Source organism: Peromyscus californicus, unplaced genomic scaffold (genome assembly GCF_007827085.1).
Source record: "Peromyscus californicus insignis strain IS unplaced genomic scaffold, ASM782708v3 Scaffold_7__1_contigs__length_154581171, whole genome shotgun sequence".
Classification (NCBI taxonomy): domain Eukaryota; kingdom Metazoa; phylum Chordata; class Mammalia; order Rodentia; family Cricetidae; genus Peromyscus; species Peromyscus californicus.
In genome coordinates this window covers 54,065,732-54,078,124 of record NW_026294595.1, presented here as the reverse complement: position 1 = coordinate 54,078,124, position 12,393 = coordinate 54,065,732, and the positions used below count along the sequence as shown (strand labels likewise).

Below are 12,393 nucleotides of genomic sequence, written 5' to 3'. Positions count from 1 at the left end.
GGGACCCACATAGTGATAGGAGAGAACCCTCTTCTGTAAATTGTCCTTTGACCTCTTAATGTGGGCCATGTTGCACGCACCCCCTAACCCCCCCGCCCCCGCCGCGTGCGCGCGAGTACACACACACACACACACACACACACACACACACACACACAAATTTTCTCTGAATGTTTTTCATGGTGTATGTCGAGATGTAAGCCTTTAATACCAGCATTCAGGAAGTAGCCAAAGATAACAAAGTGAAACCCTGTCACAAAAAAAAAGGAAAGAAAAGAAAGGTTAAGATGGAACCAAGCTTTGTATTTTTGTTTTGTTTTTAAGTAAAGGCTTGCCCTTAGATTTATTTTTAATTTGAAAATTTTTAATTAAAAAAGTCTCACTTGGAAGAGAGCAACACTTTTACCCACTTGACAGTGATTTTCAGATTTAGAAAGTTTTGCAAATTCCAAACAATCAGATAAAGCAGGCTCAGTACTGAGGTAGGGAAATGCCTGACTTCCCCCTCAGAGAAGGTTGATTGAATGGGATAATCTAGATATTCCCTTGACGAATTGATGGGTAGATGGATATCCAACAAAACGCATGTAGTTCATTAATGATAGTCTAAGCCTAGCGGGTATTGTAAAATCCAACTTTTGTGCTGTTTGTAAGGTTTTCATACTAAAAGAAGAAAGGGATGTATCAATAGACTCGGCCAATCTCCGGCATATTAGCCGTGAGATTGGAACAAAACGCTCAATAGTCAGTTTCCTGTCTGATGTGACCGAATTCTCACAGGAAAAAAAACGCTTTTCTCACTTTGCTGGAAGCCTTCAGGTCAAGGGCGGCCCCGTAAGAGATGGGGGACAGACACACAAGCTAGCTTCTGTCGTGCCACGCATGGGCTGTTGGAGACCCTCCACTGTGTTCTGAGGCGTGTGACAGACGCATAAAATGACCCTGGAGTCCTTTTATGCATGACCGCGACCCCCAGAAGCCCTTCAAGGGCTTCCCCAAAAGTATCCAAAGAACAGCAGCGACCCTATTTGTCACTTTCTTCCAAGAACGCCTGCCACCACTGTGCCTGCCAAACCCACCGGGGCCTGAGAAGCCTCCTGCATCTAGAAATAATAGCCACCTTGCGACTAGAACATCCCACCGTGGACTGTCTGCATTTTGTATCAATTTCTTGGCCCATCTTTTTAATATTTTTAAAAATACTCAGTTTTAGGACCTACATCTATGTAATTTTTTTCTATGACCAAATGGTTCAACTTATCATTTAAAAATTTAAACCCAAGCCATTAGGCCCAACAAGAGGCAGGGATGGAGAGGCAAGATCAGGACACCAAGCGAAGGCCACGGAATTTCGCAATATCTCCCAAATGCCTGGAAATGACCACCATGATGCCAGTCTTATTTCAGGAGACGCGGGCCGGACTATGAAGGTGGAAGACACCTGTGGTAAATGAAGGCTTAGCGGGGAGAAGCGGCGGGACGGGCGATTCTCTTCTAAGCCCAAGACACTCTCCAGGCGGGCAGCGGGCGACCCGCTGGTCGAGGGGGCGGGGCCTCGCGTAGACCCGCCCCGGACCTTTGTGACGTAGGACAATGCCTGCCACGCGTCCGAATTCGGTCCTTCCCGGAGATCTACCAGCCGGCCGACCGATGCGCGGTAGGGCTTACCCGAGGCCTGGGGGTTCTGCTTTGCGAACCATGCTTTTCCTAGTCAGACTAGCGGTTTTCCTCAGCCTGTGGGGCTGTTCCAACGGTCAGGGACAAACGGAAGACGGAAGCACGGAGGACGTGAAAATAGAAGTTTTGCATCGTCCAGAAAATTGCTCCAAAACAAGCAGGAAAGGAGACTTGCTAAATGCCCATTACGACGGCTACTTGGCTAAAGATGGTTCCAAATTCTACTGCAGGTAGGAGATGTTCCGTTCAGTTCCAGTGCAGTCGATACACCGGATCTTGCCCCCCCCCCACCAGCCAGAAGCCAGTTGATTTAAGGTTTTTTATTTTGTTTTAAACAGTAAATTAAGCCATTATGCCAAGTTCGATTAGAAGATAGTCCCTAAAAAAAAAAAAACTGAATGTTTTCACTGTTGAAAATGTTAGCTCAGTAAATGGACTGCAGATCGACTACACCATGCGTACTACTGACTGCCACCACTGTCCTTGGGACCCCTACAAATAAATCTAGAGGCTGCTTGAAAAGATACTCACACTTTGTTTACCCAGAGCTGAATTCTCTTTCCAAACAGAACGTATTAGAGGCTACCACGTTTTGTTCCGGTCTTCAGTGGGTCACCAGAACCCCTGGTGATTGCATCCTTCTGGCTCTCCCATCCCTACTCCGGTCTGATTGAATGCCCTTTATTTAGCTGGGCTGTCTACCCTCCAGGGATAGGCCTGGAGAAAGCGATTCTTTCCAACTTAGAAGAACACTATTCCTGCTGTTTAGAAGAGAAATTTGGCGGGATGCTACTTTCAGTTGCCCTTAAAATGAAATTTCAACCTCAGCCTGCCCCTTCGGTTTTGGGAACAAACCCAGAGAAGTTAAATGCATTTGGTTCAAGCCGTGCAGCTAGTTAGAGGCTGGAGACCCATTTTAAAAAGTTAACTGTTGGGTAGTTTTTGTAAGGGCGGCAATAGAACAGAAAATGGAGTGACCGCTAATGATACTTTCTGCCAGTTTGTGGGCAAGTTTGAGACAAACACTTCACAGAGTTCTGAAAGAATGCTAACGTGGGAAAAGAGATTCCAATTTTAAATAATAACCAAATGCCTAGCTATATTTAAAAGTCTCCTTCATGACATGAGCTTATTTAAGTACTAAGTATGGTTTCTTATAGCCGGACACAGGATGAAGGCCACCCCAAATGGTTTGTTCTTGGTGTTGGGCATGTCATAAAGGGACTGGACATTGCTATGATGGACATGTGCCCTGGAGAGAAGAGAAAGGTGATCATACCTCCTTCATTTGCATATGGAAAAGAAGGCTATGGTAAGAACCTTTGCCTGCTCGCCTTGTTTAACCCCTACCAACTCCACTGATTTGAAATATCTAATACATAATTAGCAGTCAGTTTCCTAAGGGGCGATTTTCAAATTATCACCATGTCTCATAGAGATGCGTCATCCTTGAAGCTGTTGGCTGCCTCTTAAAGAGGTAATCCCCCTTGCTTTGCTTTTCAGCAAGAGAAGGCCATTGTCCCAAGTGAGATTGAGGGAAGCCGGTGCTTCGAGCTTGTCAGACCTGGCGTTCTAAAAGAAATGGTTCCAGATATCTACAGCTTCGTGTTCACTGCTCTCCACAATCATTTGCTCCCATCAGAATAGTTCCTGGGACTGGGTGTGTGACAGTCAGTGGTAGGTGGCTTGCATGGCATAGGAAAAGCCCTGACTTTGGTCCCAGCACTGCACTACAAAAGAAAAAAAGATAGATTCCCATGGCATCATGATTTGTATATACTGTGTGTGTGTGCGCACACACACACGTGTGTACGCATGTGGGTGATTTTTTGTAGAGGAGCCTGAGAGATAAAATTGAAGATAATGTAAATACAATACTCTCTTCAAAATGTCATGAGTTGGTTACTTCTAGGCAAAATGACGTAGGTCAACTTTGCCTTTCTGTCTCTTCCCCCAGTTTCTGAGTTGTCTCAACATTCTGCTTACCCTCAGAGCACACACATCCATCTTCAATGGGTACCAGTCCTGGGTCCATTATCCTACAGCAAATGACTACTTTATCCTATACCAAAACTAGTTTATGCTTAGCTAAGAATGACTACCCAGCTGCCCAAACTATCAACATACTACACCCTTTCTGCGGGGAAACAGGCATTCTTATTGACTTTGAGGAGTCTCCAATAAACATTTAGACAATCTCATTATCACCTTTATTTTACTTATAAGAAAAGTGAGGCCTAAAAAAAATAAGTACATTGTACTGTAGTTACCTGTGGCCTTACCTGTATTACAGTAGCTTAGATTCCAAGATGTGGGAAATTTAGCAAAATCTTCTTGATTATGTAAGCCTTTGGTTTTTGGTTTTTTGAGACCGGGTTTCTTTGTGTAGCCCTGGCTGTCCTAGCACTCAGTCTGTAGATCTGTAGTCTGGCCTTGAACTCACAGAGATCCTCCTGCTTCTGCTTCTTGAGTGCTGGATTAAAGGTGTGCGCCACCATCACTTGATTATTATGTAAGCTTTTTAAAAATATATTCTTAATTCTTTTCTTTGACAGTTTCATATATGCACACAATGTATTTTAATCATACCCACCCCTGTACACACTTCCCCCTAATTCCTCTCATATCCATGCTTCACCTCTCTACTCCCAACTTTGTCATTCTCTCTGTGTCTCTGTCAGTCTGTCTGTCTCTCTCTCTGTCTCTCTGTCTCTCTCTCTCTGTCCCTGTCTCTCTGTCTCTCTGTCTCTCTCTCTCTCTCTCTCTCTCACACACACACCTCCTACGGGGTCAAATTTGTGTTGTTCATAGTCATGAGTGTGGGGACATCCACTGGAGTGTGGTCAACCTACCAGGGACCAGAGCCTAAGAACTGACTCTCCCTCCCTAGAAGCCCTCAGCTGTCAATAGCTCCTGGGTTAAGGGTAAGGGCAGGAATGCTAGCATGTTGACTGGCTTGATCTTTACAGGTCTTCTCGATGAGCTTTAAGTAAGTGTTTATTAAAACATAACATTAGTTATAACTTCATTTTAGGTGATGCTTGAAGAAGTTTTTCTTCTGGCAAAATGTCCTTGGCTCATGTCACAGAACATCCCTGCATGTCTTGAAGTGCATGTGGCTCTCTAGTGCTTTAATTAACCGTCTATGTGGTATGTATATATTCTTTACATTAACTCCTACCTCTTCATTCTACCTCTAAAAATATAAATAATTCTGTTGCAATGCACATCTATCTCTTTTTTTGGCTTTAATCTTTTTTGTAGAAAAAACTAATTAGCCACATTTTCTGTATTTGTTATAGAATTGTTTGGGGACTTTCCGTGCATCTGTGGTACTTTTTCTTGGGAAGTCTGAGTTTGGGCTTCGAGTTGTTCAGTGGTGTAGGTCAGCTCACTTGCCTTTCAGGCCCTGTTTCCAGCAGCAGCGGCCGCAGAACAGCAAAGGGAATTTTTGTTTTTGAGTCTCTCTTAATTATTGTCGGATGTTATTTTCCTGCCCTTCGAAGCCAGGTATTTTGTAGAACATTGGGTCTTTGCCAACAGGCCTACGTGGGTGGGTAGATTTTTCTGTGTCTGGCTTTGGAAATTGCAATGCACTGCTTTGGGCTGTAATTTCTGTCTTTTCCTCTTTGGGTTTTATAAGTATTTTAGCATGAATTATCTACTTTACCATTAAAGAAATTGCTGTTTCTTTGAACAAACTTAGCTACTTTCAAAGACTATCATTCGTTTAGCAAATACTCGTGTGCATGTCCCAGATCACATGGCCTCTAAGGCCCTGGAAACATTCTCAGCTACTCACTGCCTCTTGTCAACCCTCCGAAATGTCCACCTGAAATAGCCTCCTCTTACCAAATTCACTAGCTGCGTCAGTGAACAGATGAACTTTATTAAAACTATTCAATTTCATATTTAAAATTTTTATGATACTCTGTGTAAAATTGCTTCTGGATTTTTGTTACTGCATTTAACTTTTCAGTATCTATAAAGAATTTTAAAAACAGATTGATATTTATGTTCTACTTATGCTCCTGGATTACTTTATAAAATCATTTTCTCAGAGATTATACTCTGAAATCTCTTACTTTTTGAGGGATGGGTTTCGTTTGTTTGTTTGAGACAGGGTTTTTCTGTAGGCTGACCTTGAACTGAACAGAGATCCTCCTGTCTCTGCCTCCTGAGAGCTGGAATTAAAGGCATGCGCTACCATCACTTGGCTCTCTTTCTTCTTAATTACATTTATTTATTTATGTAGGACAAAGCATGTGCCTCAGCAGGTCTGTGGAGGTCAGAGGACAATTTGTGGGAGTCACCTGTCTTCTTGCACCACATGAGTCCCAAGTATTGAACCCAGGTCATCAGGTTTGACAGCAAGCGACACTGAGTCATCTTTCCAGCCCAAATCTGGAAATTTTCTACTCCTGCATCTCTTCTCTCTACCATAGCTCTGCTATATGATGATCAAGATATAGTAATAAAGTCTTTGGTTATTTTAACTTAACCAGGAAACTGGTCCAGAAGGGTCTTTGAACTGACCTGGTTTAAAATACAAAGGGGAAAAAAAGTCCCCAAAATGTTTTTTGGTTGTTTTTTTTTTTTTGTATTGTTTTTATGGTTTTTTGAGACAAGGTTTCTCTGTGTAGCTTTGGAGCCTGTCTTGGAACTCACTCTGTAGACCAGGCTGGCCTTGAACCCAATTCTTTTATAAAAAGAAGGAAAAATACATTGATAAATCCTGAATTTTTTGATGCTAAAAGGCTTACTGTTTTGTAAGCAGTTCTTCTAAACACTATAACCCTGACGCTAATATGATCACTGCGTGAATATCTGAAAAGCTACTTTCATGTAAGTCAAACTGTTCACATTTAAACCCTCAGCAGAAGGCAAGATTCCACCCAATGCAACACTGATGTTTGAGATTGAACTTTATGCTGTGACCAAAGGACCACGGAGCATTGAAACATTTAAGCAAATAGACACGGACAACGACCGGCAGCTCTCCAAAGCCGAGGTAATTCAAACTTCATGTCTGCAGTTTGATTTTTTTTTTTCATTATAACTCAAAGGCATTTGTGTTGAAGATACTTCCCAGTTTTCACTAGTGTTGGCTCTGGTTGCTTTAGTAGAGCTGTTGGCTGGAAATTCTAAACTCTGAGAAAAACATATCCTTTCCCTTTTCTCTGTATGTAGGAAGGTTATTAAAATGCTAGTGTAAGACTACATGATGCAGGCCTATAGCCTCAGTTACTCCCAAGCCTGATATAAGAAAATAATACCTTAAAAGACAGCCTGGGCTACAGACAATCCAAGGCCATCCTGGGGAACTTATTAATATTCTGTCTCAAACAGTGCAGAAGGGTCTGGGCATATGGCTTAGTGTAGAGTTCTTGCCCAAACATCCAGGAGGCCCTGGGTTCAATTACCAGTACTGGCAGTTCAATCAATCAAATAAGAAAAATCCCAAGCTCCCTGTGGCTGGAGAGTTTCTCTCCAGCTCCCGCTCCGGCAGTCCCTCAGCCCACTTAAACTTGTTTGGCCTAATGGCTCTGGCTTCTTGTTATCTAGTTCCTATATCTCAAATGAACCCATATCTATTAGTCTGTAAGTTGCCACGTGGCTCATGGCTTACTGGTACCTTACATCTCGCTTGTCATGGCGGTGGCTGGCAGCGTCTCTCTGCCTCAGCCTTCCACTTCCCACACTTCTCTCCTCTCTCCTTGTCCTGCCTATACTTCCTGCCTGGCTACTGGCCAATCAGCATTTTATTTATCAATCAATCATCCACAGCAGCTCCCCCATGGCTCTTCTGGCATCTGCACTAGAGGGACAAACCTCTTTCCAACAGCAGTGTGTGAACTTGTCACAAGTAGTTCTAACCTCTGGACTGTGACGTACGTAGAAGAGATTATGAAAAGAGCTAGCAAGAATTTGAACTGAGTGGGCTAAGAAGTTGGCAAGCACGAGCTAAAAGTCCATCTCCTATCGATTAACTAATCAAAATGTATAACGATACACGTTCTTCCCACTGTCTTAGTACCTGATACCACTCTAAGCACATTAGTATGTGAATTTATCTGATCTTCAGGACAGTTTCCATGACAGACAGCTCTGTCGTCTCCTGGAGATGGGGAGATGGTAGTCAGGCATGTTGAGTAACAGCTGCAATAACAAAACCAGGGTTGAGCCCAGGCTGTCTGCCTCTGGGCTCGGCGCCTGGGGCACTCCCTACCTTTCAGGGAACTACCATCTGAGTGTTTCAGGGAGGTCCGCAGTGCCTCATCCAGTCACACAGTCTGAGCTGAACTTAGCTGTCTCCCTCCTTTGTTTAGAGACAGTTAGAAATGTACACCACCACCTAAGCAGGTAATGAGGCAGGTGGGCCCTTGATTCCAAATAGTCCTTTTTTTTGTTTCAGGGACTTCAGGGTTGAAATAAGGTCTCACTCTAGCCCCAAGCTGTCCTGGAACTCATGGTGTAGTACAGGCTGGTCTTGAACTTGGGGAAGTCTTCCTGCCTCTCCCAAGGGCTAGAATTACAGGAATAAGCCACCAGCCCTAGCTCATAAGTCTTTCTTTTCCTGTTTTCTTTCTTCTTTGTGACTGGGGTTTGGACCTAGAAGGAGGCAATGCTAGGCCGGCAGTGGGCCCCCTAAGCTACATCTCCAGTCTCCATTCTTCTTCATCTCCACCTCCAGCCCCCTCCCCACCCAGCTCTAGCTCCTCCTCCAGGAGCCTCGTAAGCAGTAAGCACTTCCCTGAGGCTCCCGGTTAACCGGCAGGGAGAGAGGCATATCTGCCAGGTGTCTCAGTTGCTTTCTCAGACCACAGCCAAAAGCAACCTGGGGAGGAAGACTTTATTTAGCTTACATAGCCTGGGTCATAGTCCACTGAGGGAAGGAAGCCAGGGCAGGAACCTGAAGGCAGGAACAGAAGCAGAGATCAAAGGGGAGCACTGCTTACTGGCTTGTTCCCAATGGCTTGCTCACCTGCCCCAGGGTGGCACTGCCCACGGAGAGCTGGGTCCTCCCACATCAATCATTAATCAAGAAAATAACCCACAGACTAGCTACAGGCCAGTCTGATGGAGGCAGGTTCCCTCTTTCCAGATGACAAAAACTAGCCAGCACACCAGGCCTTAAGGGGGCCCTTAAAGGGGAACTAACTATTTCCAGTGTTACCTCTCTTGACTCCTCCTCATCACCCTCTTTGGAATAAATAGTAGCAGCAAAGGGATTCTCGTGGCACCCTGGGAGCAGCCTGTTCGCACACCATTCCTGAGATACTTCAGCCACACCGAGAGGTTCCTTCTGCACTATGAATACCTCTAGGCATTAGGGGGTGTCTCCAGTTCTTTTTGGAAAAATAAAAGTAGAGGAAATCCAAAATATCTGTTCAACTACAGTTTCCCAGGCATCTTATTGAGTATCACCAAATGTTGTTACTAGATGGGTAAGAATGATTTTTGCCCAGTTGTAATAATAGTTATCATCTATTGACATTGACCCTGTTATCAATCCTATAGTGTAGATCCTTCTCTCCTTTTACAGGTAATATTCCTAGTGTTCAGAAAGGTTAAATTTTGGTTGAAGACCATGCAACTAATACACATGGAGGCCCAGGTTTGAAACATGAGCTAACAGAAACTTCCTTGCTTAATGATCAGAAAGATTTAAGAGATTGTTTCTTCAGTTTCAATAAGGTGGGAGTAGGGTACAGTATTAAATTACAGAATGAAAGTAGTGTAGAGCCCATTACTAGCACAAATTAAAGTCATGGGGCTGGAGAGGTGGCTCAGCAATTGAGTACTCCCTGCTCTTAGAGAGGACCAGAGTCGCCTCCCAGCGTCTGCTCCCATGTGAGGCAGCTTACAACCCCCTGTCTCTCTAATTCCAGGGGATCTGATGCCCTCTTCTGGTCTCTCTGGGTGCTGTAAGCACAAATACATTAAATAATAAAATAAATTTTTTTAAATTAATGTTCTTGCCCACCACCTCTTTGTGCCTTTACTACACTGTATAAAAAAAGAGTAGATATTGAACATCAGCTTTATTAGTTATGAAAAGATAATTTTGGTTTAGAAAAGTTTGGAAAAGAAAATTTTGGTTTAGAATGTTTGAGGCTGTTTAAAATGCTTTATACTTAGATAGGATTGCTAAGTTTTAGCAGAGAGGGGAAAAAAAATGTCTCTCCCTTCATATTGGATCAAAGTCAGGTTTGCAAACCTGATTTAAGGTCCACTGATCATTCTAAAGTCAAGTAGATTGGGTTAAGCATGGAATATGTATTACCCAAAACTGTTCAGTGTTCAACTTCCCCTTTCAAAATGTCCCTTACTTTTAAGATGCCCCAGCTGGCAGAAGATTATCTCTAGCTCAGTGTACCGTGATTTCTTTAGCATAAATCAGCATTTTCCAATGGAAAAACCAGCCAAGTCATGTAGATAACTTTCAATTATGTTGTGTGCACATTTTAAGAAGTAAAACAAAGCTGGCCATGGTGATACATACCCATACTCCCAGCTTCTGAGGAAGTTGAAGCAGAAGAATGGATTGAGCCTGTAAGTTGAGATCAGCCTGAGCAGCACAGTGAGAGATGGTCTCCTCTCAAGACAAGGAAATGAAGAAAAATAAACATGACATTTTTTTACTTAGCTTAACTCAGTATAAATAGCAGCATTTCTACATGAAACCTATATCAACATTATCAGTGAGGTGTACTTTTTAGTTATTATCTCCCAAATCTCTTGTGTGACTTACATTTACAGGAACATGTCTCAGTTTACTGTAGCCACATTTCTAATACCCAGAAATTGCATGCGGCTGATAGGACAGTGCTTTATTGTGTGTTTGCTTAGAGAAATTTTCTCTGCTGCAAACATAAACAGGCAGTAGAGCAGAACATCTGAAGTCCTTGGTTGACTTGATGGCAGAATAAATCCATTGGTTCCAGGGACAGAATCGCTAATGAGATTTCATTAAATAATAGGACTCCTTAAGACTGTGTTTGCCCTTCCTAATATGAACAGTGGATTATTAGAAAGTATCTAGTTTCAGGAAAATTCAGTGTGGCTAGTACCGCCAATTTATCACCCTAGGGACGGCTAATTTGAATACCCATTTCTCTTCAGAAATCACTTCAAAAATTAAAAACAAAAATTCCTGGACTGGGCATGGTGGCATATGTCTTTAATACCAACACTTGTGAGTTCAAGGTCAGCCTGGTCTACATAGTGAGTTCCAGGCCAGCCAGGCCTATGAGAGACACTGTTTCAAAGGTATTCCCAAACCTTGATATACTTTTTTTTAAAGTTTATGGGCTGGCGAGATTTCTAGGTGAATATAGCTCTTGCTTCATGCCTGATGACCTAAGTTCAGTCCCCAGGATCCCACATGGTGGGAAGAAAGAACCAATTTCCATAAGTTGTCCTCTGACCTCCACATGTCCACCATGGTCCTTGAGTGCCACCCCATAAGCAATTAGATAAATGATTGAAAATGTTTATATCACTTAATATGCTTATTCATTACTGTAATCATTTCTCAAAGTTGCCAGACATTTGTGATGGGTTTTTATTAACGACATTTTGTTCTGTCCCTCTAGATAGAGCTTTACTTACAGAAGGACTTTGAAAAGGATGCGAAGCCCCGTGACAAGTCATATCAGAATGCAGTTTTGGAAGATATCTTTAAGAAAAATGACCACAATAGAGACGGCTTCATTTCTCCCAAGGAATATAATGTGCACCAACATGATGAGCTATAAATTTATTTTACCTCTTTATTTGTTAGTAACTTACTGTACTTCGATTTAAAAAAAAAAATCACTTTCTCCAAGTTCTAGTTGCCTGTTTTCCCTTATGAGAAGATAATTTGTTTCCTTTAATAAACATAATTTTGGTGTAATAATGTGAAGCTGTTTTGCAAATCTAACTCTGGGGTAGGTGTGATTGTGTTTCCTGTTATTTTCTGCTGTGAACAGAAATTGCAGCACCAGGGAATGGGCCTGTATCCCAGTGGGTGACATCCCTCCTTCAGGACATAGATGAACACACATGTTAAAATAGACTGTAAGTGCTTCCCAACTCTAGTAATAACAGCAAGTATAAGTATATAAAGATCCTATACTTCAGTTCTTAAAATGCCCCATATCTAAGAATACTCAGAGACCAGGAAGTTGTGTCTCTTTTATTTATGCATTTTGTGATGTTATATTATAGATAATAGGATATAAAAAGCATCAGTTCAAAGTTTTCCTCTGAAGTTCATGCAGGAAAAGGTAAGTTGTGTATAACTCTGACCTTTGAAGAATTTCAGCACAGTCTGTACATTTTTGGCACAAGCTTCTAGCCTTGGAAATTTGGCCAAATTAAAGCTCATCACCTATACCAGACTATGCTTCTTCAAGCATTATTATAAATATATTATTACTCTTCCATTTTCCTTCTCCTTGTCTATCATGTATAACTTTTAAAAAAAAATTTGTTTATTTAAGTGTGTGTGTGTGTGTGTGTGTGTGTGTGTGTGTGTGTGTGTCCGCGAGCACGCGCACGCACGTGCATGAATAGAAGAGTCTATGGAGGCCAGAGGCTGTAACTCCCTGGAACTGGAAATATCCAAAGTGGGTCCTTTGCAAGAATGGTGCACACTCCTGACAGCTGAATCACCTCTCTGGCTCCCCTTACTGCCCCCACCCACAACCATCCATTGCTTTTTCCCCA

General features: G+C 42.6%; 1 protein-coding gene across 3 annotated transcripts; it reads left to right on the top strand.

Moving 5' to 3' along the window:
• Nucleotides 1-1,325: 1,325 nt before the first annotated feature.
• On the top strand, nucleotides 1,326-11,587 carry Fkbp7 (FKBP prolyl isomerase 7). 3 transcript variants are annotated; one of them, XM_052725636.1, is made up of 4 exons: nucleotides 1,326-1,907; nucleotides 2,838-2,989; nucleotides 6,558-6,688; nucleotides 11,277-11,587. In XM_052725636.1, the coding sequence occupies exons 1-4, from the start codon at nucleotides 1,594-1,596 to the stop codon at nucleotides 11,436-11,438; spliced, it is 759 nt and encodes a 252-aa protein (XP_052581596.1). In that variant the 5' UTR covers nucleotides 1,326-1,593; the 3' UTR covers nucleotides 11,439-11,587. The 3 variants fall into 3 exon arrangements, with proteins under 3 accessions (XP_052581596.1, XP_052581595.1, XP_052581597.1); XM_052725635.1 differs by having other exon boundaries at nucleotides 1,330-1,907; nucleotides 6,555-6,688; XM_052725637.1 differs by lacking the exon at nucleotides 1,326-1,907 and adding an exon at nucleotides 4,712-4,827 and having other exon boundaries at nucleotides 2,878-2,989; nucleotides 6,555-6,688.
• Nucleotides 11,588-12,393: the final 806 nt, after the last annotated feature.

Excerpts from the sequence above, each read along its gene's own strand:
- Fkbp7 (XM_052725635.1), top strand. The coding sequence starts at position 1,594 with ATGCCTGCCACGCGTCCGAATTCGGTCCTTCCCGGAGATCTACCAGCC. Across the intron at positions 1,908-2,837 it reads GGTTCCAAATTCTACTGCAG|CCGGACACAGGATGAAGGCC; the intron begins GTAGGAGATGTT and ends GGTTTCTTATAG. Across the intron at positions 6,689-11,276 it reads GGCAGCTCTCCAAAGCCGAG|ATAGAGCTTTACTTACAGAA; the intron begins GTAATTCAAACT and ends CTGTCCCTCTAG.